This window comes from Truncatella angustata (genome assembly GCF_020726525.1).
Source record: "Truncatella angustata strain MPI-SDFR-AT-0073 chromosome Unknown BKA67scaffold_11, whole genome shotgun sequence".
Classification (NCBI taxonomy): domain Eukaryota; kingdom Fungi; phylum Ascomycota; class Sordariomycetes; order Amphisphaeriales; family Sporocadaceae; genus Truncatella; species Truncatella angustata.
Window position 1 is genome coordinate 48,547 of NW_025763391.1, and position 25,868 is coordinate 74,414.

The 25,868-nt window shown below is 52.4% G+C and overlaps 10 protein-coding genes across 10 annotated transcripts; 4 read left to right on the forward strand and 6 right to left on the reverse strand.

Moving 5' to 3' along the window:
* Window positions 1–157: 157 nt before the first annotated feature.
* BKA67DRAFT_669353 (uncharacterized protein) lies at window positions 158–1,409 on the reverse strand (the record flags this gene model as incomplete). The annotated part of the gene is made up of 3 exons (XM_046108655.1): window positions 158–959; window positions 1,042–1,154; window positions 1,205–1,409. The coding sequence occupies 3 exons, from the start codon at window positions 1,407–1,409 to the stop codon at window positions 501–503; spliced, it is 777 nt and encodes a 258-aa protein (XP_045951771.1). The 3' UTR covers window positions 158–500.
* Window positions 1,410–2,149: 740 nt separating this feature from the next.
* Window positions 2,150–3,850, reverse strand: BKA67DRAFT_541492 (ankyrin repeat-containing domain protein; the record flags this gene model as incomplete). Its single annotated transcript, XM_046100942.1, has 1 exon — window positions 2,150–3,850. The coding sequence occupies one exon, from the start codon at window positions 3,848–3,850 to the stop codon at window positions 2,150–2,152; it is 1,701 nt and encodes a 566-aa protein (XP_045951772.1).
* A 2,020-nt stretch (window positions 3,851–5,870) lies between these two features.
* BKA67DRAFT_541493 (ankyrin repeat-containing domain protein) lies at window positions 5,871–7,037 on the forward strand (the record flags this gene model as incomplete). The annotated part of the gene is made up of 3 exons (XM_046100943.1): window positions 5,871–5,965; window positions 6,120–6,316; window positions 6,346–7,037. 3 exons carry the CDS (start codon window positions 5,871–5,873, stop codon window positions 7,035–7,037), a joined length of 984 nt encoding a protein of 327 aa, XP_045951773.1.
* A 433-nt stretch (window positions 7,038–7,470) lies between these two features.
* BKA67DRAFT_108669 (uncharacterized protein) lies at window positions 7,471–10,200 on the reverse strand. The gene is made up of 3 exons (XM_046094869.1): window positions 10,187–10,200; window positions 8,003–9,980; window positions 7,471–7,945 (listed from the first exon to the last, which is right to left on the reverse strand). The coding sequence occupies exons 2-3, from the start codon at window positions 9,829–9,831 to the stop codon at window positions 7,576–7,578; spliced, it is 2,199 nt and encodes a 732-aa protein (XP_045951774.1). The 5' UTR covers window positions 9,832–9,980; window positions 10,187–10,200; the 3' UTR covers window positions 7,471–7,575.
* Window positions 10,201–11,435: 1,235 nt separating this feature from the next.
* Window positions 11,436–11,939, reverse strand: BKA67DRAFT_664369 (uncharacterized protein; the record flags this gene model as incomplete). Its single annotated transcript, XM_046108365.1, has 3 exons — window positions 11,436–11,574; window positions 11,667–11,709; window positions 11,786–11,939. 3 exons carry the CDS (start codon window positions 11,937–11,939, stop codon window positions 11,436–11,438), a joined length of 336 nt encoding a protein of 111 aa, XP_045951775.1.
* A 959-nt stretch (window positions 11,940–12,898) lies between these two features.
* Window positions 12,899–14,033, forward strand: BKA67DRAFT_108312 (uncharacterized protein). Its single transcript, XM_046094868.1, has 2 exons — window positions 12,899–13,459; window positions 13,543–14,033. Exons 1-2 carry the CDS (start codon window positions 13,185–13,187, stop codon window positions 13,892–13,894), a joined length of 627 nt encoding a protein of 208 aa, XP_045951776.1. The 5' UTR covers window positions 12,899–13,184; the 3' UTR covers window positions 13,895–14,033.
* A 157-nt stretch (window positions 14,034–14,190) lies between these two features.
* Window positions 14,191–15,875, forward strand: BKA67DRAFT_527233 (pyruvate kinase; the record flags this gene model as incomplete). Its single annotated transcript, XM_046098831.1, has 2 exons — window positions 14,191–14,612; window positions 14,705–15,875. 2 exons carry the CDS (start codon window positions 14,191–14,193, stop codon window positions 15,873–15,875), a joined length of 1,593 nt encoding a protein of 530 aa, XP_045951777.1.
* Window positions 15,876–16,053: 178 nt separating this feature from the next.
* Window positions 16,054–18,920, reverse strand: BKA67DRAFT_109022 (concanavalin A-like lectin/glucanase domain-containing protein). Its single transcript, XM_046094870.1, has 2 exons — window positions 17,717–18,920; window positions 16,054–17,653 (listed from the first exon to the last, which is right to left on the reverse strand). Exons 1-2 carry the CDS (start codon window positions 18,463–18,465, stop codon window positions 16,456–16,458), a joined length of 1,947 nt encoding a protein of 648 aa, XP_045951778.1. The 5' UTR covers window positions 18,466–18,920; the 3' UTR covers window positions 16,054–16,455.
* A 2,234-nt stretch (window positions 18,921–21,154) lies between these two features.
* BKA67DRAFT_595700 (beta-xylosidase/Xylanase) lies at window positions 21,155–23,152 on the forward strand (the record flags this gene model as incomplete). The annotated part of the gene is made up of 2 exons (XM_046105194.1): window positions 21,155–21,191; window positions 21,252–23,152. The coding sequence occupies 2 exons, from the start codon at window positions 21,155–21,157 to the stop codon at window positions 23,150–23,152; spliced, it is 1,938 nt and encodes a 645-aa protein (XP_045951779.1).
* A 275-nt stretch (window positions 23,153–23,427) lies between these two features.
* Window positions 23,428–25,300, reverse strand: BKA67DRAFT_527051 (cytochrome P450; the record flags this gene model as incomplete). The annotated part of the gene is made up of 2 exons (XM_046098807.1): window positions 23,428–24,141; window positions 24,224–25,300. 2 exons carry the CDS (start codon window positions 25,298–25,300, stop codon window positions 23,428–23,430), a joined length of 1,791 nt encoding a protein of 596 aa, XP_045951780.1.
* Between the last annotated feature and the right edge of the window lie 568 nt (window positions 25,301–25,868).

Sequence of the window (25,868 nt, forward strand, 5' to 3'; positions counted from 1 at the left end):
TACGAAAAAGGACTCTAGAAATATACAGGGAGGCACGATGCAGAATGCTTGGTGGATAGTCCTCCTTGAATTGACTGCATGTTGACTTGATCGAGTGTCTCTGTCTTTTGGCCTGCTGATGTATGGTTAGTTATGTCTGTTGCCAACTTTTGGATGAATGGAAGAGCCAAGCCTTCAGAACTTTCGAGATTGCAGGATGGCATGATGAAGATAGGAAGCAACAAATTAGCGACACTCTTGCACTCTTAGCACGGTCCTGGATATTGAAATAGACCACATTGAACTTCTCGAAGACACCGATCTAGAAAATCATGGAGAATTGAAGAACAAGCCGTTTCGCAAACCTCCCATGGTGAGGCTGGTCATTCTGAGCATTAGGAATGGTCATGGGAAAACCTCACTATTACAACGGGATACTGCTTGTTTTTGTGAGGCGATAAAGACAAACGCGCCATGACTTGTACAACAATGGCAACTTGATCTCCTCTAGTACACCAGTACTAGAACCTCCCTTGGGAGAACACCCACTCGAACCGACCATTATCCGACTTGATGACCGGGTTCGGGCCCCTCTCCTGCATATACACATCGTCCATATTGCACTTTTCGACCATCCAGATCTCGGCCGTCACGCTCGCGCCCTCTCCGACGACTTTGTCGAGAACCTTGGCACCGGAGCCCTTGGTCGCCAGCGCCGAGTCCGGGGCGCCCGACAAGACGTCGACGGTGCAGCCTCGTTGCTGTCCAGAACCGTCTGTCGACCTGACGGCACCGCCACCATCACTGCCCTGCAAGAAGGAGAGCCCGCCCCATATGACTCCTTTCGGGTCGACACTGCTCACAGCCCAAGTACCTAGATTGTGTACCTTGCCATCGAGGTTGACTGCTGCCGTTCCGCGGACGATGTGACCCTCCCACGTGGCACATACCTGGACGAAGCGGCGGGCACCGTCGTCGATCTGGTGCCGTTTCTTTTAGCTCTCGAAACTCTTGAAATCTGAGAAGGGAACACGGGCCAAAAAGAAAAAGAAAAAAGCATACGGTGATGTACTTCCAGGGACGCTCATCACGGCTGTTTTCGTAGAGGAAGTAATCGCCCCGTATACCGTCGTTGTTGGTGATCCAGAAACCCGGGCCGACTTCTGGATCACCGGCTGATACGCTGTCAGCCAGAGCCACCAGAATGACAGTTGACAGGGCTTACTTGTATGGATCGGTGCACTATCGCCGTTCCCGCAATACGCAATGTTTACTTCTCCGTGGCTGTCAATTACAACAGTTTCACGACCGGCCGACAGGCGGAGGGTCGGACCGATGTAAGCGGGCGCCGCATAGCCGATGGGCACGAGGGCGCAAGCGAGCAGGGCCGCATTTCTAAGAGGAATAGTAGTAAGAGTCGGCAAAGGCATCATGAATTTACCTTTGAGACGGTGGGCCTTGGAGGGGATTGGAAAAGGTCGGTCGACCTCTTTATATCGACTATCACATTGGAAATGTTTGCTGTACGCGCAATGAAGGTTCAGCTGCTGGTCGCACTCTGTCGCACAATATCGCCCGCTCAGGGTCGAGAACAGGTACAGAATTGGAAGGGGACTGGGTATTTCCCCGGATCTCGCCTCCTCACTTGTTGGCAGACAAATCACTTGTGCTCTACAACGGCGTCACCAAAGTAGCGGTATGAAGCCACCGTGACGACGTCTTGGTGTTCTGTGTTGACCAGCGAGTTGATGCTCCGGAGCTGCGGACACAAAGCAAGAGATGACAGGTGACAAGTACGACATGCAGGAGGCTTACTGCCTTGGGCACGTAGACGAATACGAGTGATGGGGGGTTGTTTGAACAACACTGCATACTTGAACTTATATTGTGCCTCACAGACATGTCAATAAAACGAAGCTTCACTTTAACATAAACCGATGGTGGATTACTGTAGTTGTAACAAAGTGTAAGCGATTTGCTAGGTCGCCGCAGAATTCGTGTCCATGGACTGTTTCTGACAGAAACTTTGAGTCTACATGATTTATCCTATCTGCTACCAGCAATTTCCCCTTCGATAAATCAACATAAGCCACTGGATTCTAGCAGCTTGTTGCTCATGTTCCGTATCATGGTAGTACGTAGGGAAAGTGCTATGACTTTAGGAAGTGCACTAACTAGAGTGTCCCCCGCATGTCTTCTTATCTTTGTATTCCCTCTTGTCTTTGTATGCCTCGTCAATCCAAGCCTCCCTAGCACTCCTCACTACTTGCCCGGCATCCCACTCCTCTCTGGGCAAAGCGGATTTCCTCACGACATCCATTGGACTCTCCCCGGCATTGTTGCGATACTTGCTCCAGTGCTGCCTGCTATAGTGCTTGCTGGCTTCAAAGATCCACTTGTGGTAGGGAGTGACATGGCAAGTGACCAGCTTGTGCAAAAATGTATTGCCGTTCTCGTCCCGAGCAAAGCGGTCAATCTTGTGGTGTTTGATGAGATGCGTGATGAGGGTATGATCAGCGCCTGGGTCGCCCATCACAAGTGCATGGAGGGCTGTGCAGCCATCAGACGACCTGGCTCTGACATTCGCTCCGCATGTGACGAGATGGTCGAGGATACCTGAGTAGTGCCTGTGAAGGCCTGCAGCGACGTGTATGGGAGTCCTGCCAGACGCGTCTCGTTCTTCGATATCTGCATGGTGTTGCAGGAGCACGTCGATGGTGTCGCAAGTGGTAGTTGCAATTCTGATCATGTCGTTCTGCTCCTCATGATGCAGAATCAGTCTTTTGTCGTAGGGCTTGGGAGGCTTCCAATTCATGTGACTCTTGAGAAGGTGGAGGATAGCGCCGTCGCCATCCTGGGTAGTGTCTTCAAACCTGACCCAAGCGCCCTCGAGTATTTCTTTGACCATCTTGGCTGTGAAGGGCGATGCGCGAGGCTTTGATAGGAAGTCGATGAGCAAAGGATGTCCAGACACGGTGTACATCTGGGCTTCGCTTCCTGCACCGCCGCCATTGGCGGCGATGTTCTGGACGGCAAGGCAGTGACCTTCAGTGGGTTCGTCGTAGGCATTGAGCAAGTGGCTGATGGGCGTGATGTTGGAAAAGTGTTGGTCTGGGACTCCGCAGTATGGAACTCGAGTGGCTGCTGCGCCTGAGTCGATCAACATGTCGATGACATGGTTGTCTGCCCCATTCTTGATAGCCAGGTGCATCGGAGTGACTCTGCCGCGGCTGTTGGGGCTCGATTTGCGGCCAGGATTTGGCGACGACAGCTGGTTGGGGTTGGCACCATTGCTGATGAGAAGGTGAATGACGTCCAGCTTATGTTTTGTAGGATAATGGTTGGCGGGTCGGGTGAAATGATCCATCATGACTGCATGATGGATGGGGTACCAAAGAGTGTCCCGATGTGCAGGGCTCTGCTCACACTGGTGGATGTTGACACCGTTGTCAAGTAAGTAGCAGACTACAAGGTGGTTGCCAGCCTGGATAGCTGCCATGAGAGGAGTGAGATACCTCAAGCTCTTGCCATGGTGAGCCTTGCTTGTTCTGAAGTAAACCTGCAAATGGTGGTTGCCGGGAGGCCAGTATGACCTGGCGCGCTCGATGGTTGCCACGGCCTGGGATTTTCGAGTACAGGCAGCCCACGACAGTGTTCTGTATGTTCCAGTCTTGCGGTCACGTTTGTAGAGCTCTGGAACGAGAGCAGCCTGGAGTATACGACAGGTTGCAGCCAAGTAGGCATGGGCCATGATAGACAAGTGCTCACTGACCTCATAGAGCAACTCGGCTGGTAAGTCGGTCAACGAAGGCCCTTCTGCGTGAGACATCGTTCGCAGGCGCTGGGGGCTGGCACTGCCGGCGGACAACATGGCGACAAGTCGAAAGACAGTTGTGATGGGATATTTTGATGACAAGACACCAATCAATGACCGCAAAGGCGCTGAAAGTGGCGAGAGAACGAGGAAAGGGTTTGCAGCTTTGATCGAGGCGGTGGCGGCTGGGTCACATGGAAGAGAGATAGATGTACAATGTTCAGTCTGCAAGGAATCCGTGTACCAATGGTGGTGGGGCAGTTTGAAGAAACCCGAGTGTGTGAGAAGAGAAAAAGAGAAGGAATGGAAATATGCTTGTGGGGGTAGTTTGTCCAGGTTTGGCGGCGTAGAATAATCAATCGCACAAGCCTCAAATCCGATCGAATAAACAGGACAATGGCCCCCTCAAAACAATGCGACATCTTGATTTTCCGGGTTGTTCTTTTTTCATTTTTTTTTACACGAACAATAGCATTGCATACTATGTCATCCTTACCATGGCCCAATTATTATCAACTATCTTTGAATCTAAAAGGAAAAGACCAAGTCTGCCCAAGGGGTTTGTTATTCTCTAAAGGATTGCTCTTTCTAGATAACAAACTATTCCTCGATAAATAAATATCCCCCGTGAGATGTAAAGCTCGGGTTACACACAAGACTTATCTTATTGAGCACCATAAACAAGTTGTCCCCGGCTGCAACGTATTGTAACTGGTCCTTACCGCTCCTACTGGGTCGGAAGCAAAGGTGGTAAGAATATCACCAAGGATCTTCTTGAACACGGCAAACATGTCAACGCAATGAGTGGAATATGTCAAAACCCACTGCTTGTTCTTCTCGAAGAGAGTATATGCCACAATCGAAACAAGTCTGATGTTCTGAGGATGCTGGTAGACGCTGGAGCCAACTCAACAGAAGTAGACGATGATCGGGAACTCTCAATATGTTGCATCAAGGAGCACAGATCTGGATAAGAAGATGGGTATAGTATGCCAAAGAGTATGTGAGAGGTTACGAAGCAGATGCAAAGGTGCCTTAGAACAACGGCCTCCAGAGACTAAGAAGGCAAATTGACATGACGCTGGGCTTGGTTTACGGCACAATCAGCTCTCGGACGCAGTTTATTTCACGGTGCCCTAGGGTGTGACTTCGTAAGATACCACGGTCTGTATACATGGATAGTCTTTCGTTGAGTTATACAGTACTCGCGATGTTACTCATCACCTGCGTGAACAAAGAGTTTATCTTCAGTATTGAATACAAGTCTGTGAATACTGGAGTATGGTTAGCAAGCTGGGACATTAATAAATATCTAGACCATCAGTCTGCTAATAGAAATATCTAGGCATGTTTCAACAAAGTGCACGTGTTCGACATGCCATCAAAGTTGGAAAAATTGCCGTGTGCTTAACAAGCCAAGTTTGATGGGCACAATGTAAAAGTTTCGTGGTACCAGAAGTTGATGATACTCATAAATCAATGTTAACCACCGGGTTGGCCATGGATTTGGTCGAGCAGCAGCGAAGAAAAGAAGAATAAGAATAATAAGGCGAAATTCGAGCCTATTTATTCATTCTCAACTTAGGATTATTACGTTAATTGCGATAAAATCGCTTGCTATATCATCACGTTTCACAACTAATCTGGTTTCCCTGAATCTTTTTGCTTCCTTCATTCTGGTGTTTCACTTTCACATCTAGATCATGACTCACCACTACACCCGCTCGCTATTTAAACACACATGGCTAATATCAAACTACACCCACGCAACATGGACAACGAAGCTATGGGCCGTCTCACACTACTACCGAACGAGCTGGTTCTCATGACAGCTTCGTACCTCGAGCGTCACGAATTGAAGCGTCTGGCGACAACGTGCAAGGGATTCTGAAACGTCCTCATCCCGCTGCTCTACGAAAACGACATCAAGGATGGTGACTGCCATGCTATATCGTGGGGCTGCTTCTTCGACCGAGTGGAGGTGCTCAGATCTGCATTGCAACACGGAGGACCCGCGGACCGCCATTTCGAACGTGACCATGTACTGGGCGCGGCAAGAACCGTCGCAGGAAAGAACATGACACCGGTCTCAATTGCTGTCAGCCACATCAGCTCCGATGCCGTGATATTTCTGGTTGCACAGGGCGCTGATGTCAACAAGCCTGACAATATGTCTGTGGATGTCGACCAGCTTACGCATATGCAGTGCTGGTACCCGATCAACTGGGCAGTTCAAGATAACTACAAGAACCAAGACGAAAACGTTGGTAGCCCAGCCACCCAGCACTGGGAGCATCGAATAATAATATTGAAACCCTGCTCAAAGCCGGCGGTTTCCGAGCAGCCAAGGAGGACAAGATCAAGATGCCTCTGCTGTCTCGGCGGGTGACCGGCCCCTGCACGCCATTTGCGGCGGTGGCGATTGCATGCTGTATCAGCGTGCGGCGGTTGGACTACTTCTGGCCCACGGCGCTGATGTCAACGCACTCGGTTGCAATTCTCTAACCCCACTACACAAGCTATGTAAGTTACACTATAGATATACTGGTAAGGCCAAGAAGATTATAGAAGAGTTACTGGAGCGCGGGGCCTCGGTCAACGCCTGCAGCAGCTTTGGGCAAACACCACTACACCACTACACCTCGCCTGCTGGCAATTTCGTGGGGGTATACACATGGAGACGCTGCTGTCTCATGGTGCAGACTGGCGTGTCTTTGACGCCACAGGCGTGACGCCAATACATGTATTCTTTCGGTTTAACTCGCTGGCTCTGAAGCAGGGCATCGAAATATTCCTCAAGCATGGCGTGGACCTCGGCATTCAAGACCTCGACGGCGAGACGCCGCTCCACGTTCTGTGCCAGCTTGAATACTTCGTCGAGGTGGAGGACTGTACCGGCTTGCTGGCCAGTAGTGGTGTAAACATCAGCCAGGGCGACCGGGACGGCAGGACACCCCTGCACTATCTCTGCCAAGACAGACCCTCGGAGTGGCGAGAGGGTGCCATCAAGACGTTGCTGGAGCATGGCGCGGATGTCAAGGCCAGGGGCGTGGACGGGTGTGACCCTCGAGATGTCGTGAGAAAGTTGACCAAGAGAGACGACGTTCGAACCACGAGGCAGATAAGAGGCTGGCAGCGGATACTCTTCATGTTCGACAGAGCCTGCGCAAAGGCCGCAATGAGAAATACAATATTTAGGCTGGCTGGTTTAGCTATAACCCCAAAAACTCACGAGAACGCATAAATTTAATATGTTCCGTCCTAAGCTTGAATGGCCCATCTTATTACACATTGCACCTTTGACTGGAGTACAGTAAGCCATGGATATGAAACCTCACGAAGCCGTAAATGCTTGAGTATTTAACAAGGCCACCATGATAAGTTGTTTTATCCCGAGCCAAAAGGCATGCCACCCAAGCCAGGAGACACTACGTTGCACAAATCCAGGTCCCAATATGCTTGAAGATAACTGAGTCATTTTGCTTACGGGCATGGGTGTCTTGCTCTGGGTCATCATGTTTCTCGGCGCGATATATGCTTTACCATCCCGGAGAGGCCAGACGTATAGACTGACGAGACTAGCATAACAGCACAGAATACGGACTAGTGCTCTTTAGGCCATGTTCGATTTGCATTGTAAAAATTGGTATCACTATTCAGACCAGAACCCCTTGTGTTTGTTCTCATAATCGAAGCGGGTAGTATCGCTCATTTCAAAGGAAACACAATGATGCACCTGATTCATATTCACCGTACTCAAAGCTCGGAAGTCCTGCATGTCCCTACTCAACGCCATCGTCCCTGGTCCCGACCTCTACTCGGCCAAGCAAATCTCTCGGGATTTCGTTATCCTCCTCCTCCTCTTCTATGCCATGCTGCTTTGCCTTCACTTCTGGAAGCCCGTCGTGTGTGGACAAGAATTCGGCCGGCACTTCATTAGCATGCTCGTCCTCGCTCTCTTCCCTATGCACCTGACTGACGAGCAGATCGGCGGGTACTTCGTTGTCACTCTCGTCTCTATGATCGCCGTGGTTCTGCAGGAGATCTGAAGGAGGCTCGTTTATTCTGGAAGTATCTGCTTCCTCGCGATGCTCCTCTTGAGATACCGGTGGAGTCCTCAGCTCGGAGTGACCTCCCCAGCGCCGAACAACACTACCGGTCAGCTCATCATGATCATCAACGGCGTTATTGCGACCTGCCTCTCCGTACATAGCATCGTTCTTGGTGTCAATCTCGTCTCTGTTGTTGACACTTTGTTCGTCATCGAGCCCCAGAAGCCCGCTATCGGCCAGGACCTCGTAACCCTTAGATCTCATCAGGTCAGCTAATATGTTCTCGCCCTCCATGAATCCTTCCAGCTCGGCACCGATAGCAGCCACCAACAGATTCCAGCCCTTCTCCTCGACATGGTGCAGATTCTTCTCTATCTCCTTGATTGTCTGCTGCAGATCTCGGTATTGTGCTTGGAAGAGGTCTGCTTCGGACTTTTGGCGCTCCTTTGGTGGTGCTTGCATAGAGTTACTCAGCGCGGCGCCGAGCCTTCTTTCATAATCATTGATGAGCTGCACTGTCTGGGCCCAAACCTCAGATCCTTCAGACAGCGCGTCCCGCTCTTTATCCACATCGTCCTTGCGGCGTGAAAGAAGGGCCATTTCGCCTTCCCACCACTCCTTGGCCATGGCTAGAGTGCGTCGTTCCGGTCGCATGCGCATGAATTCGTGGCCGCTGAGAGCGCGGTCTATCACTTTGTCGTCGGCGTTGTCCTCCTGGACTTCCGGTTGTGGGCCCTTGGCGGTATCTTCAATCGAAAGCACTTTCACGCCTGGTATCCTCATCATCTCGCCAATGTCTCTTTCGGTTTCTCGAAGAGCACCCTTGTAGCCGCTGAGCCCGCTCTCGCGCTCGCTCTTGACCTCCTCCATACGTGCTTCCAGTACACGTTTGCGGTGCTTCATCTGTCTTAGCTTGCCCTCGAACTCGTCAATGTCGGCACAGACCTTGCCGTACTCGCCATTCATGCCCTCGAGTTCTTTCCGCAAAGGATCGTCCATCTCGAGTGTACGTAGGTCGGCGGCGATCGCCTTGTGCTGGCGAGACAGCTTGTTTGCCTTTGCAAGGGCCGTCGTCCGAGCTGAAATGGCAGAAACGATACAGGCGTCTTCCTCCTCTTTCAGATCAGATAGCATGGCCATGGAGCGGGCGATGGAGGTACGAACTTGTCGGATTGTCAAAGGTCGTGGCTTGGGTTGGCGAACGGGCACGACAGCCGGGGCCACGGGGTCGCCGTGGGAGCTTACGCTTCGCGAGCGATAGGGAGATGAAGAGGCGCGCGATGTATGCCGTGGTGTATCGCTTCCAGCCTGACTCGTGCCGTCCGAGGCCGCTCCCTGATCGAGAGCACGTGCCTGCGCATCTAGTAATTTCTGTAGCTCTTTCTGGATCTGCCGCTCGCGCCGTTGTATGGTTCGGAAGGTATTGTCGACCTCGTTGGTCGGGCCCTGCTCTGTACTGGAAGGGGCGGAACTCAGGAAGCCCATGAAACTTGTACCCAGGTTTCTACCTTGGTTCTGTGTCGACCTGGTGTTCGCAGGGTAGCCCTGTGTTCTGGCGTCATGGTCGCGGTAATCTGTGGAAGCTGGCGGGATCCATCTTGGGCCGTTCCGTTCCCTCTCGTCCTCTCTGACCCGACGTTCTCTTTCTCGTGATGCTGCTTGGTCTTGGCGGTGTGTTCGCATGCGATCCACAACACTTATGGGAGGGAACTGCTCTCCTGGCTCGGCGTAAGCAGCTGCCTTGGCCTTGCCTTTGCCATTGCCCTTGTCCTTACTGTTGTCGTGGTATGCGGCGGAGTCATGGAAACCAAAGTCGCGTACGTGATCTGGTGATAGCAGGGGGGAGGACGGGCGTGGAGACAGCTCGGAGAGGTCGTAGTCGTAGTCGTGGTCGTCTGATCTGGTTCGCTGGTGATGAGTCGGCAGTATAGGACTGCCCTTGCCGCCTAGCGACAGCCGCGGAAGAAAGGAAGACCGCGAAGTCATGGCGATGAGCTGCGTTTATTCCTGGTTGGGTCAAAGTGGCATGTCTGTGGCAAGTCCCTGGGAATTCAAGAGCCAGTCTCGTTGCGAGCGAGCGACAGCGCTGCTTGCTGCTTGTTCATATTACAATCCAGAGCAGGCCATGAGCTCGTCTGTCACAGTCACTACGAGGCGAAGATGTTCGGACAACTCTGGGAAAGGCAAAGCAAAAAGAAAAGGAGAAAATGGATATGAGCTCTTGCGGCTAACCTGAGCTGTCGTGTGGGCAGATGTCTCTAGGAGGGCGGATTGGAAATGATATCACAGGTAACAATATGGACACGCTAAGCTTAACTGACTTGGCGACATGCCTGCTTACCTGCCAACTGACTGCCAAACAACCTTCCGACTTCAAATAGGCTATCGATAAAGGAGCTCACGAGCTGCTGGCATGTGCTGTAGATTTTGAGACATGCATGCAGCCTTTCCTCAGGTGTAAGTAAGTGCTTCCCTGCTGAATGGTCATACGGCGCAGGCATGGTACAATTAGTAGAAGATGGGGGTGGAGGCGAGGAAACGAATGACTAGACGTTTTTTCTTTCTTCTTTCTTTCCTTCTTTCCTTCTTTCCTTCCCAACTCCTTGCATGCATGCATGATGATGCTGCAGTTTATTTGGCGGACAAGAAAGACCCTCGAGGTTCAAGATTTAAAGTTCGCACATTTCACCCGAGGGCCAAGCTCAAGCTCAAGCTCATGCGGTCCAACAAAGAAGACTGCCTCGACTGAGTGCCTCGAATGCCAGGTACGTAAAACAACGTTTGGGACCAGAGTAAGATAGTTATACATGTTTGTGATTTCGGCGTAGTCTAGATGGCAGTATGCTGTTGCTTACTTGCCGTGTGTGATAGAGTGGTAGACTAGCAGTAGCCTTCACTGCTGAAATAGTCACATGCTTTGCTTCCGCCCCCCTCTCGCAATGAGCTAGACCGACAAGTCTTGGGGCCATGGCAATACATTGCATTTATATTGCATTGCACTACATTACATAGGTACTTGGACCGCGTAGAACGAGAACTACAGTACCCGCCTCAAAGAGACTGCATGGTCGGCAATGTCTCGGCTAACCCGACTTTGCCCGGGCAAATGGGGGGGTTTTCCTGTTACTTGTAAGTGGAAGGACGAATACATAGCGCACTTTAGGCATTTCATTTCCGCAGTGTTGGGCCTTGCCATTTCAGTTTTCTCTATGCAAAATTGCCAAAAAAAATAAAATTTGCAAAAAGTGCCAAAATACAAAGAGAAGGGTGACTCTCCTTCCTGCCTTGGCCGAGGCACACCTACTGCAAAACGAAATGCCGTGTTGCGATCAATGATATAACCCTAAACCAACCCAACGCCATCCGGAACACGCGATAATGCCAAGGTAGCTTGCCAACCCTCCTCCGTTTATCCGCTTGCCCCGATGCTATCCGCCCAGCGGAGGGCTTCCCTGGCTTATGAAGGGGAGGGGATGGGAGCCGTCTGAACTCCTGGCCGATGAGCTGTCGTCTCAAAGCCAGATTCTTCTTCAACACAACGAGTGCGACATGTCCATCTGGCTTCCCCGGCTATGCGGCCTACCTAAATCTTATCGAGTTCGATGGAACCAAGGACTTGAGCCGGCGATGGCAACGGACTGATCCATGACCCATTCGCCAACGCCAAGGTACTTCTCGATCCACTTGTTGGTATCTTCGTTGTCGCCTCCGATCTTCTTGGTTTGGAAACTGCGTAATCCAGTCAGTCCTGGCCCCAAGATCTTCGCACTTTTGTTCCCGGTCATGTCCCACGACATGCACTGGAACGTTGTGGCACTCACGTCAAACCGGTTGAGCGTCTCATTCCGGCCAGGATGGTGGAAACTAGGGAGCGCGTGTTAGTCGGACATGAGAGTGGTCGAGTGGTCGGCGAAGAGAAGAGAAGAGGAGAGGATCCTACTGAGGACTGCATCAACAGCATAGTGGGTTAATCGACCAAGCTTTCCCCAGAGGCCAAATGTCAGTAAGTTCATGAACTGAGAGAGAGAGACAATGTTCAGAAATTGATTCCATGTCTTCTGCGGGTCGGGCTGGGCGTGTCGACTCACAACCATGTTGGCGGCGATGCTGACAGACAGTCTGCGTCTGCCCAAGAGCTGTGGGAACTGTCGGGGTTTCAGCGGATGGCCTGGAACTTTGCGAAACAAGGCTCGGCAGAGTGGCGATCGCTGGGCGTCGTTGGGATGATGGTATTCGTTTGCAAAGTGGCCTGAACAGCTTTCCGTCTTCAAACAGAATAGAATGTCATGCGACAGGTTACTTTGGCAACTGAAGCAGTCAATCAACCACCTTTTGGGCGAGGGTTGCAGGGGCGGTGGACATGTGCAACAACCGGGCTCCGGCTCAGCCCGTGCCTACCTGAAAGTGGAGCCATGGGCTCTGGGCAGCCGGGCACCTGCAAAGTTGGCAAAAACTACAAGTGCAGCTGGGGGGCTGGGGGGCTGGGGGTGAGGCGCCAAGAAACAATAAGAGACCCCCCCCAAGACCCTTCGAGCCGCAGGCTAAAATTCCTGCCTCAGAATTCTGGCTTCAGTTTTGGGAAGCCCCAGGCGCCCCTGGTCCCTTGGGGCCCCCCACCAACACACACCTCGACACCCCACCTCAGAACCCCACTACGGCTCTTATCTTATCGCCCTGGCGTCGATCAGCACAGACCATATCCGATTAAAGGGCCGACAAGAAGTCCTCCTCTGCAGTTTGTGGTTCGGCGCTGGCCAGCCAAGTAGGCGGTCGTGGCCGTTGCCGCTGCCGTCGCCGTCGCAGCCGCCATTGCATCGCACTGTGTCGTATCGTGTTGTATCGTATCAGATATATGTAACGACTTTCAGCATGGCGGGTCGCTCAGTCGACCGATCAATCCATCAATCAGTCAATCGTGGTCTATGTTGTCCTAGTGGTTTGGAAGATTGGAGCTCATGAAAAGGTACTGCACTGTACCTTTTGGTTCTAACCTATACATGCATGGTGTGCTGTAGGCTGTGTGTACAGTAGGCACTCGTGTGGGACCCGTGGGAGGAACGACTGGAGGCAAAGCTCTCTCACACAGGCCAGCGAATTGAAACACGGAAAACGTTGAGACGCTTGAGCAAACGCTTGGGAGATGCTGGGCCAGACACCAGAAATGTCTTGGCGGGGCCACACGGCCTTTTGCTCGCAATGTCTCTCTCTCCTATGTATGTAGGATACGGATCCCGAACTATGCAATAGTCTGCAGCGCAGAAAAAGGACACGGGCTAAGAAGCATGATTGCATGGTTGCATGGGGCATGGAATTGGGTCCAGCACTAGAGGAGGGGCAGCATGCAAAAAAAGAGAGAGCAGGGACCCCTCATCCCGCAAAGGCCATTACATACCCATACATTTTTAGTTGGTGAGGCACTTTTCATTACGTCGGAGCTTCCCCAAGAGCAGACAGCCAGGAGAAGAGGAGAGAGGAAAAAAAAAACAAAAAGCCACCCATCGCCGCAATTGTCATCCTACAATTCGCGCAATTCTCCTTCTCTACAGTTGCATCTTTCTCGACCAAAAGAAGATTTGAGAAACAGACAATCCGGTGAAAGGACTGTCTCGACAAGGTAAGCACATATACATGCATACACACTCATCATTCGCAATCACCCCGCAGCCTCCGTCTCAGTCCTCAGTCCTCAGTCCTCAGTCCTCAGTCCTCAGTCCTCAGTCCTCAGTCCTCAGTCTTCAGTCTTCAGTCCTCAGTCTCAAGTCTCAGTCTTCAGTCTTCAGTCTTCAGTCTCAGTCTCAAGTCTCAGTCTCACTTCACCTTCCCTCCCAAGTTGACCTGGTTGTTCCCAACGGGTTTGCCTTTATACCACCCATGTTTCTGTCCTGCTTTCCTTCTTCCTTGCTTTCGTTCATTCTTTCTTTCCGTCTTAGTTCCTTCCAGACGGGAGATGGTGGGTGCTCTTAGGAATCCAGAGGACATGGACCATGGCTTCTGTGTTTTCCCTCTTCTTGGCTACTGCCCCATGGATAATGCGGTCATCATGGTGTAATTCCTAGCCAGCACTATCGGGGGGGTACGACGAGTGAGCTGGGCTGAGCCCTTTTCTTACCTGATGACTTTAGATCTCAGATGCCAGACACTTGAACTGGACAGATCTTCAGAAGCCGGCTCAAGGTTCACTCTACCGCGTCTTGTTTCTCCAATATCCCTGTTTTTCTTAGGAATATCATTTCGCACAGCCACGGGACGGGCCTCGACCAAATTAACCCGCTAACCTTTTTATCTCCGGTAGCTTACTTATAAAACACGACACCCAGCAATCCTAGAATGCCTCGCAATCGCGCCATGTCCTACGCAGCTACCGCCGTCGACCACATGGCCACCGATGGCCGCATCGAGTGGTTGGCCAACCTCAACACAGAGTACACCCCCGAGAGAAACCTCCGAAGAACCTCCATCATCTGCACCATTGGTCCCAAGACAAACTCGGTAGAAGCCATCAACAAGCTGAGAACCGCAGGCCTTAACGTTGTCCGCATGAACTTCTCCCATGGCTCCTACGAGTACCACCAGTCCGTCATTGACCATGCCCGCGAGGCCGAGAAGTCCCAGCCTGGCCGTCAGGTCGCCATCGCCCTCGACACCAAGGGCCCCGAGATCAGAACCGGTCAGACCAAGGGCGACGCCGACCTGCCTCTGACCGCCGGCACCATCTTGAACATCACCACAGACGACCAGTACGCCGCTGCTTGCGATACCGAGAACATGTAAGCCGGCATTTCCCCCTCCCCCTCGCTCCTCATGCCCAACAGACACAAATCGCCAGATGACTAACCCTGTCCCTTCTCAACTTGTCCAGGTTCGTCGACTACAAGAACATCACAAAGGTCATCGAGAAGGGCCGCATCATCTACGTCGACGACGGTATCCTCGCCTTCCAGGTCGAGGAGATTGTCGACGACAAGACCCTCAAGGTCAAGGCCCTGAACAACGGCTACATCAGCTCCCGAAAGGGTGTCAACTTGCCCAACACCGATGTCGATCTGCCCGCTCTTTCCGAGAAGGACAAGAAGGATCTCGAGTTCGGTGTCAAGAACAACGTCGACATGGTCTTCGCCTCGTTTATCCGTTCCGGCAAGGACATCAAGGACATCCGCGCCGTCTTGGGCGAGCAGGGCAAGCACATCCAGATCATCGCCAAGATCGAGAACCGACAAGGTCTCAACAACTTCCCCGAGATCCTCAAGGAGACCGACGGTGTCATGGTTGCCCGTGGTGACTTGGGTATCGAGATCCCCGCCGCCGAGGTCTTCGCCGCCCAGAAGAAGATGATCGCCATGTGCAACTTGGCCGGCAAGCCCGTCATCTGCGCCACTCAGATGCTTGAGTCCATGATCAAGAACCCTCGTCCCACTCGTGCCGAGATCTCGGACGTTGGCAACGCCGTCACCGATGGTGCTGACTGTGTCATGTTGTCCGGCGAGACCGCCAAGGGCGACTACCCCGAGGCCGCCGTCACCGAGATGTCCAAGACCTGTCTCATGGCCGAGAACACCATTCCCTATGTCTCCCACTACTACGAGTTGACCAAGAACGTCAAGCCCCCGGTGACCGTCGTCGAGGCTTGCGCCATGGATGCCGTCAACTCATCCCTCAAGCTCAACGCCGGTGGCATCATTGTCCTCTCCACATCTGGTGAATCAGCTCGTCTTCTCTCCAAGTACCGACCTGTCTGCCCCATCTTCATGGTCACTAGAAATGCCAGCGCTTCCCGATTCGCTCACTTGTACCGTGGCGTCTACCCCTTCTACTTCCCCGAGGAGAAGCCCGACTTCACCAAGGTGAACTGGCAAGAGGATGTTGACCGACGTATCAAGTGGGCCGTCAAGAACGCCTTGAACCTCAAGGTTCTGAACGCGGGAGACACCGTCGTCGTCGTCCAGGGCTGGAAGGGTGGTATGGGTAACACCAACACCCTGCGGATAGTCAAGGCCGAGCCCGAGAACCTTGGAATTGGTCAATTGGAATAGATGTGGGGTTAATGAATGGTCTCAGGAGTTCATGGAAAGCGGCAATGCAAAGCATAGATCACGATATTGATACGACAGTAAAATAATGGCATGGTTTTGGTTCGTTTCGTACATGGCGAAACACGGTAGATTGATAAATACATCAGCAGTCATGAACATCTCTCGACATCCTCTCCTCTTTGTACGTGATCTGTCTATCTTGAGTCTTCGACCGGAAGGAGGTACCAAACCCACGAGCAGTCGTCCTTGGAGACATTGAGATAAGGTCGAGGTATGTGTCACGTTTTCTTGACACGACGAGCAGTAGAGGAACACGAATCGCGAAGTAACCTCTTCGTCTGCATGGCCAAACAGTCTATATAAGCAGGTAAGAAGAATTGGCAACCTATTCGTGCACGTCCGACCAAGATTTCAATAACATGAAAGAAATGGTGCATTAATGATACATAAATAAAATAGACGGCCTGAGAATGGCGACTTGAACAGCCAAGGGGTAATGCACACAATCATACAAAAAAAGAAGGGGAAAAAAAAACACCACAAGAAGACTGTTCACCAATCAGAACCCATCGATCCCTCCTCATACGATCTCTGTCGCCTGCGGCCGTCTTCCAGGCGGGTACGCCCTCGCCCGCCTCTCCCACTGATGTTGCTCGCCCTGCTCTTGCCGTCTACCCCCCCTGTTCTCCTCCTCCCCGTCCCCTCCTGCCAAGCAGGAGCCCCAGTGCCCTAGACAGTTCGCACCGCAGTACGCCTCCGTCTTGCCGCAGTACCCCCACCGCGAGCAGCAGTCTCCGAACCCGCTGCCAGCGCACACGGCGAACCCCCGGTATGCGCATAGGCCGTTCTGCGACTTGGAGAAGGGCCAGAGCCAGGAGGTCTGGAGATTGCTCGTGCCGGCAGACGGGGCCATGTCGGGGCCTGTGGCTTTGGGGGTCACGGAAGTGGAAGTGGAAGGGCCGGCGGGTTTGGTCGTCGGGCTCGCCAGGCGGAGGATACTGCAGGTTGCGACGTCGTCCACTCCTACGATACAGTAATGGCCGGTCACGCCAGGGGTTGTGGCCGTGGCGGCTGACGGGCTCCTGTTTGTTTCCGAGGCCGGTGGCGGCATGGTGGGCTTGGCTGCCGTGGAGGGCGAAAGGGTCACGCAGACCTGCCCCTGGCACACGGAACTGCGCGTATGTGGCCCTCCTGCGGCAGGATCAGATCTAGTTGTGACGCTGGTCGAGCCGCTCGAGGTGCCGCCGAGGTCAGAACTGCTGCTCGATGACGACGGCGGCCCTGTGCCAGAAGAAGGGCCAGGGGTGAGTTGAATTGGGTTCGGGTTGCTTGCAGAGCCGAGCGATGTGGAGGTTCTGGCCGCAGGAACTGCAGGGTTCAGGACTACGGGGCTGGCACCCTTATCAGATGAAGAGGCTGAAGTGCTAGAAGTGGTCGGCACGCTTGCTACACTGTTTGAGCGCGTGCCACCCGAAGTCTTGGAGATTGCAGGAGTGCTTGTAGTCTTCGCCACTGTTGGGCTAGCAAAAGTGATTGAAGATATCGTACTTGACAGGCTACTGCTCGTGATGGGCAAGGAAGACGCAGGGCGAGAGCTGAGATTAGAAGATGAAGTTGATTTCTGAGAAGAAGAGGTACTAGAGGACCTAATAGCCGTGTCATTGATCAGCTTAATGCTTTTCCAGCTGCCGCTCTGGTCCGTCCACTTGTAGTGCTGCGCCGGGTTATAGTTCTGGATTTTAACACTCTTCACGAACATCGTGTACGGGCCCGCGGTTCTGTGAAGGAAAAAGAAAAAGTTAGCATCACGGTAGCGCTTCGCTTCGAGGCGCACCACTCACATGTTGGTTATGCCTCCCGCCCAGTCCCTCGTTCCTGAGTTCTGATCTGGGTCGCCGCCACTCCAGATTCCAAGCTGGAACTTTGATGGGGTCTGAGGATATTGATGATCATTGTTATCGGCTTGAGAGGCCAGAAAAGTCCGAACCACCTGACCATCAATCAGCCAGTCGAGCTTCGTCGGGGTCCAATCGAATGAGTATGTGTGAAATTGCGTCTGAGGGCGAGTGCACACTTGCCACTGGCCCCGGTCGTACCAGCCGGTGATTCCCTTCGAGAAGTAGTTGTTCTGGACAACTCCGTTCGGGTACTGCCTTGCTAGGTTGAAGTCGTTGCCCGACATTTCCCAGTCGATCTCATCGAAGTCGTCGGACATCAGCACGGCTGACGAGATCATGGCGGTGCCTGGCGCCACTTGCATGACGACGTCAACCCGCCCGAAGAAGATGTAAAAGTTCGTGAAAAGCTGCGGCGCATCCATTCGCTTTGCGAAGGTGAACTCGGCACCGTTCTTGGCTCTGGTGTTGTACGTGATGGTGGCGTAGTTGGAAGTGCTCCAGTCCTCCGCCAAGTCCGGCGGAGGGTTGGTGAAGTCTATGAAATAGTCATACTGATTTAGACCTGGGTTTGGAGGACACGAGGCATTCTGCATTGGGTTACACGGCCAGAACTGCCCATCGTAACGTTGCGGTACTGCTCTCAGAATGCATAGCAGAAACGTTGTCAATGGAAGTAGGTGTGCTGCTAACATCGCTACTCAAGCACTCGTATGAATTATTATTGAAACGATACTGAAGCCCTATCCCTATAGATGCCTCCTCTTTCGGGCACTCCCTGTGGCATTTGAAAGTGTCACGATTTGCCTGCCTTTGTCCAATGCCATCTCAATCAAGATCCCAACAAAGCGGCCCCAACCTACGTCGAGTGGTTCGCCGCAGGCAGCACCCTTGTTACCGGAGGACATTCTTTGTTATTGGAATCGCTGGCATCCTTTTATGCCAACCTTTGTCTTCAAGGTAGTGACATACTCTACACTCATCTGCAGACCGCAATACTTGATTTGCTCAATCAGATTGAGCCCAGTATCATTATAGGATACTGTCCCGCCATCAGAGATGGTGCCACTAGAACGTAGGTTTCGATCTGTCCGGCCTGCCTTTGTAGTGGAGAAGTCCTCCGCGATTTGACACTATTCTAATCATGCGGAAAAGTTTGAGGACCCCCACCATAGCCCTCGCTGTATTGTATAACCTCTTCGAATACCAACTCTAACTTGGTATATGCACACTTAAGATTCGGGGTCTTGGAGACCCGTCACTTAGCCAGTTCTATATGTGTACGTCTAATCGGTGTTCCGAGAAATTGTTTTCATGTGATTTGGGATGATGGCTTCGAACCGCCTGCAGTTAAATTGATATTCAAAGTTTCTACTTGCCAGTGTCTGTTATCTCAGACTAGATCATGGGCACTTTTAGAGTTTTCACTGTCACCAAGGTCGACTGAAAGCTTATCCGTTGCCTCGAAGATGATCTGGTTCCATCTCATAGCAATCATCTCGCTGTACACATCTCGCTGGCGTACCTGTAGCCACCTAACAAATGAATTACCATAATTTCAGAGCGAAGGGCCCCCCGTTGCCTTCGATTTATGCATTAAAACTGTCTACATATTAGCAACAAGTTTCATTACCATCACGGTCATGTTGCATAATAAGTGGCACAACAGTGAGGTGCTCAGTGCCGTCGTTTTTGGAGAACGCTGCCAAGGCCTTTGCGAGATCGTCATGTCGGATTTCGGCGGCTTCGGGAAGCAGTTACAGAGAATGTTGTGATGAGGTCGACGATGCAAAACAAATCGTAGTTCTTGATTACCGAACGAGTCAAGGACAACTGCTAATGAGCATCGCGAAAGCATAAACGGATGCAGGTGATTGTTAAAAGGTTTGTCCCCGATATCCATTCTCAGTATGCAGGCTTGGCTGTGAGCTTCCAGGTACGACCACGACTCAAGCCTCGAGTTGCGCGGAGCTCCCAAAACAGAGTTCATGAGGAGATTTGAAGGCGGGAGAGCATACGTCTCATACTTGGCAAACAACTTGAATTATCGACTGAGCTGAGATTCGAGAGGCGCGTGATGAAGACGCAACGAATTCCACGAATGAGGGTAGAGCGCTTATAACTATACGAGTAAACCAAGAATTTCTCGTTGTTGGGCTTCCTCAAGTCCGAGGCACCATAATGAGTGTAACCTCAGGGAACCTCGGAAGGCGGAGGTGCATTCTCATTGGACCCAGGACGGGAAATGCCGCAGGAATAACATATCCACCAAGTTAGACAAGGCCATTCGAGGAGCAAAGGTACTATATCGCTGAGACACAGTCACTTTCCAAATGGCAGTCTGCAATGAATATTCCCGGGTAGCGTGAGTCGCGATGAGACCGCGTGAATGCGGTTCAGCCCTGAGCATACAAGAGTGACGTCGAGCTGTGCCTATCTTTACCCCGAATACACTAGTCGCCAACTACCGACGGCTGGGGTCTCGAGCGAGCCCAATCACCACTGCGTCCGCACATCGACGGCTCCGAATTCCCCGCGCCGTTTTAACGTTAAACATGACAGGCGGTAGCACTGCAGTGACCACGCGCACTTTGCCGTCTTAGAAGGCGCCCATGGTCACCCGGTTGACCAACAAATCCTTCGCTTTGACAGCCCGGCCTTGTTCCCCCGACGCGAAACTTACGTGTTCACCATGAGGGGTCATATGCTCGACTCCGCAGCGCGTTGGAGATCTACCTATTGGAAGGCCGAAGAAGTCTTGCAATGCGGGGGATCTCTGGGGTAGAGAGGAGAAACGTGGAGTAACGAGATGTGGCGGCCGATCGCAGCCGACTGATCTTCACTCGCTAGTGGGAGAGGCATCTACAATCCGTATCTTATTGGATTACTCATAGTCTGTGCCATGTCATACTCACAGACGAACCTCTCATGAGCGAGGCTATTCCGCAAGCGGAAACTTGTAAGGACAGTTCAACTGTCACAAGACTAGAAGATCGTTATTCTCGACGAAGGACCATTCAACTTTGACATCCCGCCAGCCCGCTTTTGAGCTACGTCTCGCCTGGATTGGTGGAAACCGGGCATGTGGATACTATCGTATAAGCCTTCACGAACAAGGCAGAGCACGATGACAACAGTGGGCTACGGTGAGCGGCCAGCTCGAGCTGGGACCCACTTCCCTCGGGCCATCAGATCGAAACGATGATCGCATCTGTTTGTTGCTGCTGCAGGAGAGGTCACCAGCAGCATGGCCTCTCGTCATTTGCTTGTGACGATCATGTGCAATCCGGGATATATAATGCAGCGTTCCTTGCGCAAATCAGCCACGATGCTGGAACCCAGAGATCCAGGCCTACGGCATATGGCGATCCACACTTTTTCAATATGCATTTTACTCTGTCAACTCTGCCTGCCATAGCAGGTCTATCGGCGGTTGTCAGTGGCGCTGCTATCCGCGATCCATCCTATTATCGCCAACAAGCCAGGCAAACCGATGCTCTGGAGGGCTATGTTTTTGCCTATTTCACAAATGATACCATTGCCGGCGAGAAGATCTATTTCGCCGCAAGCAACGGCAATGATGCCCTTGACTGGACCGAGCTAAACAACGGCCAGCCTGTACTTACCTCTACAGAGGGTACGGGTGGTGTCAGAGATCCATTCATCATTCGATCTGAAGATGGAAGTACCTTCTATCTGATAGCTACCGATCTGTCGATTGGGTCGGGTACTTCTTGGGGTGACTCTGTCCGTCATGGCAGTCGCTATCTGGAGGTCTGGGAGTCGAGCGACCTCGAGACTTGGTCAGAACAGCGCCATGTCCTTGTCTCGCCTGAGACAGCCGGTAACACGTGGGCACCTGAAGCCTATTATGACTCAGACCTCGGTGCTTATATTGTTTTTTGGGCTTCTGAACTATATGAGGAGTCTGACACGGAACACACTGGCACTTCGTATCACCGCGTTCTATACGCTACCACAACGGACTTTGTCACCTTCGGCGACCCTGTCATCTGGGAAGACACAGGTGTATCAAGAATCGACTCGACTGTAATTGATGTCGACGGTGTCTACTACCGCTTCACCAAGGACGAAGGCGGAAGTGCCACCGGTTGTGTTGACATCATCCAAGAAAGCTCGACAAATCTGCTTGCGACAAACTGGACAAGCATCACCGCTTGCATTGGTGAGAATGCCGGTACGCAAGCAGTTGAAGGCCCTACGATATTCAAGTCCAACCCGGACGATGTGAATGGAGAGAAGTTTTACTTGTTCGTCGATGAGTACTCTGGCCGCCACTACCTGCCACTCGAGACTGAAGACATTGCCAACCCAGATTGGCAATTGTCTAGCTCATATAGCCTGCCCGCAAGCCCACGTCACGGTACTGTTCTCCCTGTGACTGCAACCGAATGGAATACTGTCACAGCAGGCACTGTGACGAAGAAGCGCTCGTCACTGCAGAAGCGAGATAGCCCGGTGCTGCCTGGCTATAACGCCGATCCCAACATCGCTGTTTTTGGCGGCACTTATTACATGTACCCAACCACTGACGGCTACGCTGACTGGGGCGCTAAAGACTTCTATGTCTGGAGCTCATCTGATCTTGTCACCTGGACTCGAAATGACAATCCCATCCTGACACTGAATGGTGCGGATGGTAACGTCCCGTGGTCTACCGGCAACGCCTGGGCGCCAACCATTGCCTCAAAGAATGGCAAATACTACTTTTACTTCTGCGGGCACAACCCTATCTATAACGCAAAGAACATTGGTGTTGCTGTTGGAGATTCGCCCGAAGGACCTTTCACTGCTCAGGAGGGCCCTATGATTACCAATACCGAGTCCATCACCACAAGCCAAGCCATTGATCCCGATGTCTTCGCCGACCCCGTATCGGGGAAGTATTACTTTTTCTGGGGCAACGGCAAATGCTTGGTTGCTGAGCTCAACGATGACATGCTCTCAATCAAACAAGATACTATCACTGAGATCACCGGCCTGACGGACTACAACGAAGGGACCTTTGTAAACTACCGCAATGGCCTTTATCATCTCACCTATTCCATTGCCGACACGCGGTCGCCTGACTACCGTGTTGGCTATGCCACTGCCACTAGTCCCACCGGTCCCTACACGTACCAGGGTGTCGTCCTGCAGAAGGATGAGTCGCAAGGCATCCTTGGAACTGGCCACAACTCCATCATTGGTATCCTGGGAACCGACGACTGGTATATGGCTTACCACCGCTTCGCGATCCCCAATGGAAACGGCACGGACCGTGAGGTCACCATTGATCGTGTCACCTTCAATGCAGACACTGGTTTGATGAACACAATCGTCCCAACGCTCGCCAGTGTCAGTGCCGAAACTGTCCCATAAATACAGACCTCGACTGGGCAGCAAAGAAACCTCACTAAGGATTTCACGAGTCATGATATGTATGATTAGCTTTTATGCATTTGCGGAGAAAGGAGATTCGTATACCCCAAGGCTCGTTTCTCAAAATACTTGTTAGCGAAAAGTTGAGTGTATTTATTATCGTTATATGAGCCAACAATTGGAGTTTGTAATCAAGATGTAAAAGAATCCTATCGCCACTTTGAAATGTGAATGCCATCGAGAGGAGGTATGTCTTCAACCGATACACAGGTCCTCTACAGAACCTTACGAAGCCTAACAAAACACTTCCGAGGCTTGCTGGTGATGCCTGCAATTGCAGCATAGCTGGAAAGGTCTTCAGGACACCGCAGCAACTCGAAGTTCCACACGATCATGGTCACGAGGATCCGCAGCTCCAGATACGCAAGCTTCTTGCCATAACAGCCCCTCGTCCCCAGCCCAAAAGCCAACTGCGGGCCGGCTTCCGAGTTGAACTGCTGCTCCTCCTCCTCGACACCAGAAAGCGGCACAAGCCATCGCTCCGGGTTGAACTTCCCAATGTCCTCCGCACGCCAAGCCTTGAAACGCCCGTCAGCTTTGGCCGTCTGGCAGGTCTCGCTGCGCTTGCCCTCCTCGACGTCGAAGCCGGGTGCCAACATGCTGGGACCCATGCCCGACATGATGACCTGCGTGCCCTTGGGGATATGGTAGCCCAGGACCTCGGTATCGCACAGCGCCTCCCGGTCGACGGCTGGAACCGTGCCGCCGCAGCGGAGGATCTCCTCCATGACCGCGTCCAGATATGGGATGCCGGCACCCGTAATCTCGTCGATCGTCGGGTTGCGCTCCTCGTTCCACGCGCCCGAGTGGGCAGCCTGCAGCAGTCGGCGCAGTTTTGTCTGGGGTTGCGGGTTGTCGGCCAGGATCTTGAGTGCCCAGAGGACTGTCGTGCTGGTGGTCTCGTGTCCCGCGATGACGAAGCCAAATGTCTTGAAGGGACAAGTCAGCTCATTATTCATGTTCCTGTGTTTCATGTTCTTTCCTGGAAATGGTGTATATATATATGCTTACCTCGTCAGCCATGGCTGGCGAAAGGTATTCAGGCGCCCGCCCGTCCTTTTCCGCCAGCTTCGTTTCTCTTTGCATCATGTGGTCGACGGCCGATCGAACAGACGTGTCCCGGTCCTCCATCCGCTGCACTGCCTTTTTCAGCTCGCCGTAGATGTAGTCGTCTCGCCGCTTCAAGGCACGCTTGGTCCGAGGTTTTCTCCCGACAATCCAGTTCCAACGGAGTTTCCCCAGTGGTTTCCCGTTGATCTCCTCCAACGCGTGGGCCAGGTCAAATGTCGACGATACGGCATCGTCCCTGGGCGCGGTCATAAATTCAAGGGGTTCATCGTCGCCGCCGCCGCCGCTCTGCCTGAGACGTGCGATATCTTTCGGAGACAGTCCTTCGAGCAGTTTCACGTTGGGGCTCGTGGCGCTGTATTCGAAGTCCTCGCCGAAGGCAAAGCCGAAGACACCGTCGAGGGCAGCATCGTAGATGTCGTCCGTGGCAGAAAACGGCCTGTTGCCCGCAATGTCGGCCTTCATGCGCCACAGCTTGATCAACTCGAGCACGTTCGCGTGGAGGACAGGTCCTGCGACGTGGTTCAGGAAAGGTGGCGACATGAGATCTTGTAACAGCCTGCGGTGCGCCTTCCAGACGTCGTTGGTCGGCATCATGATGTGGTGCTCGGGCGCAACGCCCTGGAAGAGCTCTTCCATGAAATTTGAGCGATCAAATTCCTTGCGGCGCATCAGGATGTCCTGTGACTCCCGGAAGTCGCTCAAGATCACCATCGGTTTCCCGAACGGGCGTAAGAAGAGCTGGATGATGGGCGAGTTGTGCTGATCAACCTGCTTGCGGACATAATTCATAAATGTCTTGTCCGTGCCGCTAATCTCGCCGAGCAGGGCGGGGATGTCGCCCAGAATCTTCCGCGATGAATCGACATTATATGGTATCCCTGGTATTGGCTTCGGCAAGGCCCACTGATACAACAGGTACGAGCAGAGAAGTAGAGTAGCGAGAAAGAAGCCGTACGGCCTTAACTGCTCTAGGCTCACGACAGATGCCGCGTACTGCGCCGCATTTGAAGAAGACATATGGCAGCCTCTGAATATGTATGTCCGAATGTGTTGTTTGGACCGAGAGTGCATGCGGTGAAAGGTAACTGTAGATATAATGGTGGTTACTGCTGCTTATATCAATTGTGCGGCTCGATGACTTCGGGTTTCAATAGTGGGCCTCGGAAGTCGATTCAGCGCCATGGCAAGGAGCTATAGTTGATTACGGGGCAGAGAATCCTGCGCCACGGCGAAATTGGGGCGTACGGAAAGGCCGCTTTCAATGTTTGCCTGTATGTGCTGTAAGCATGTCAGATCTTAGTTTGCTCGGACTCTGGAGCAATACTATGATAAGCTCCAACACGCGTCATAATGTCTGGCGTCCACTAGGTCTTCACAATGCCGCTACCAACCTTGCCGTATTTGTCCCAATGGCAATGATAAAATCGCATCAGACCATGGGAAGGTATTCAGAGTCCTAGATCATATGGCCAGTTGCGCAATCAATCACAACAATGTCCATGAGCAGGCCGACACCAATTACAATAAGTATCACTGCCGAAAACCCGTTGATTTTTGACGCTGCACCTTGTCTACCCTGCAATAG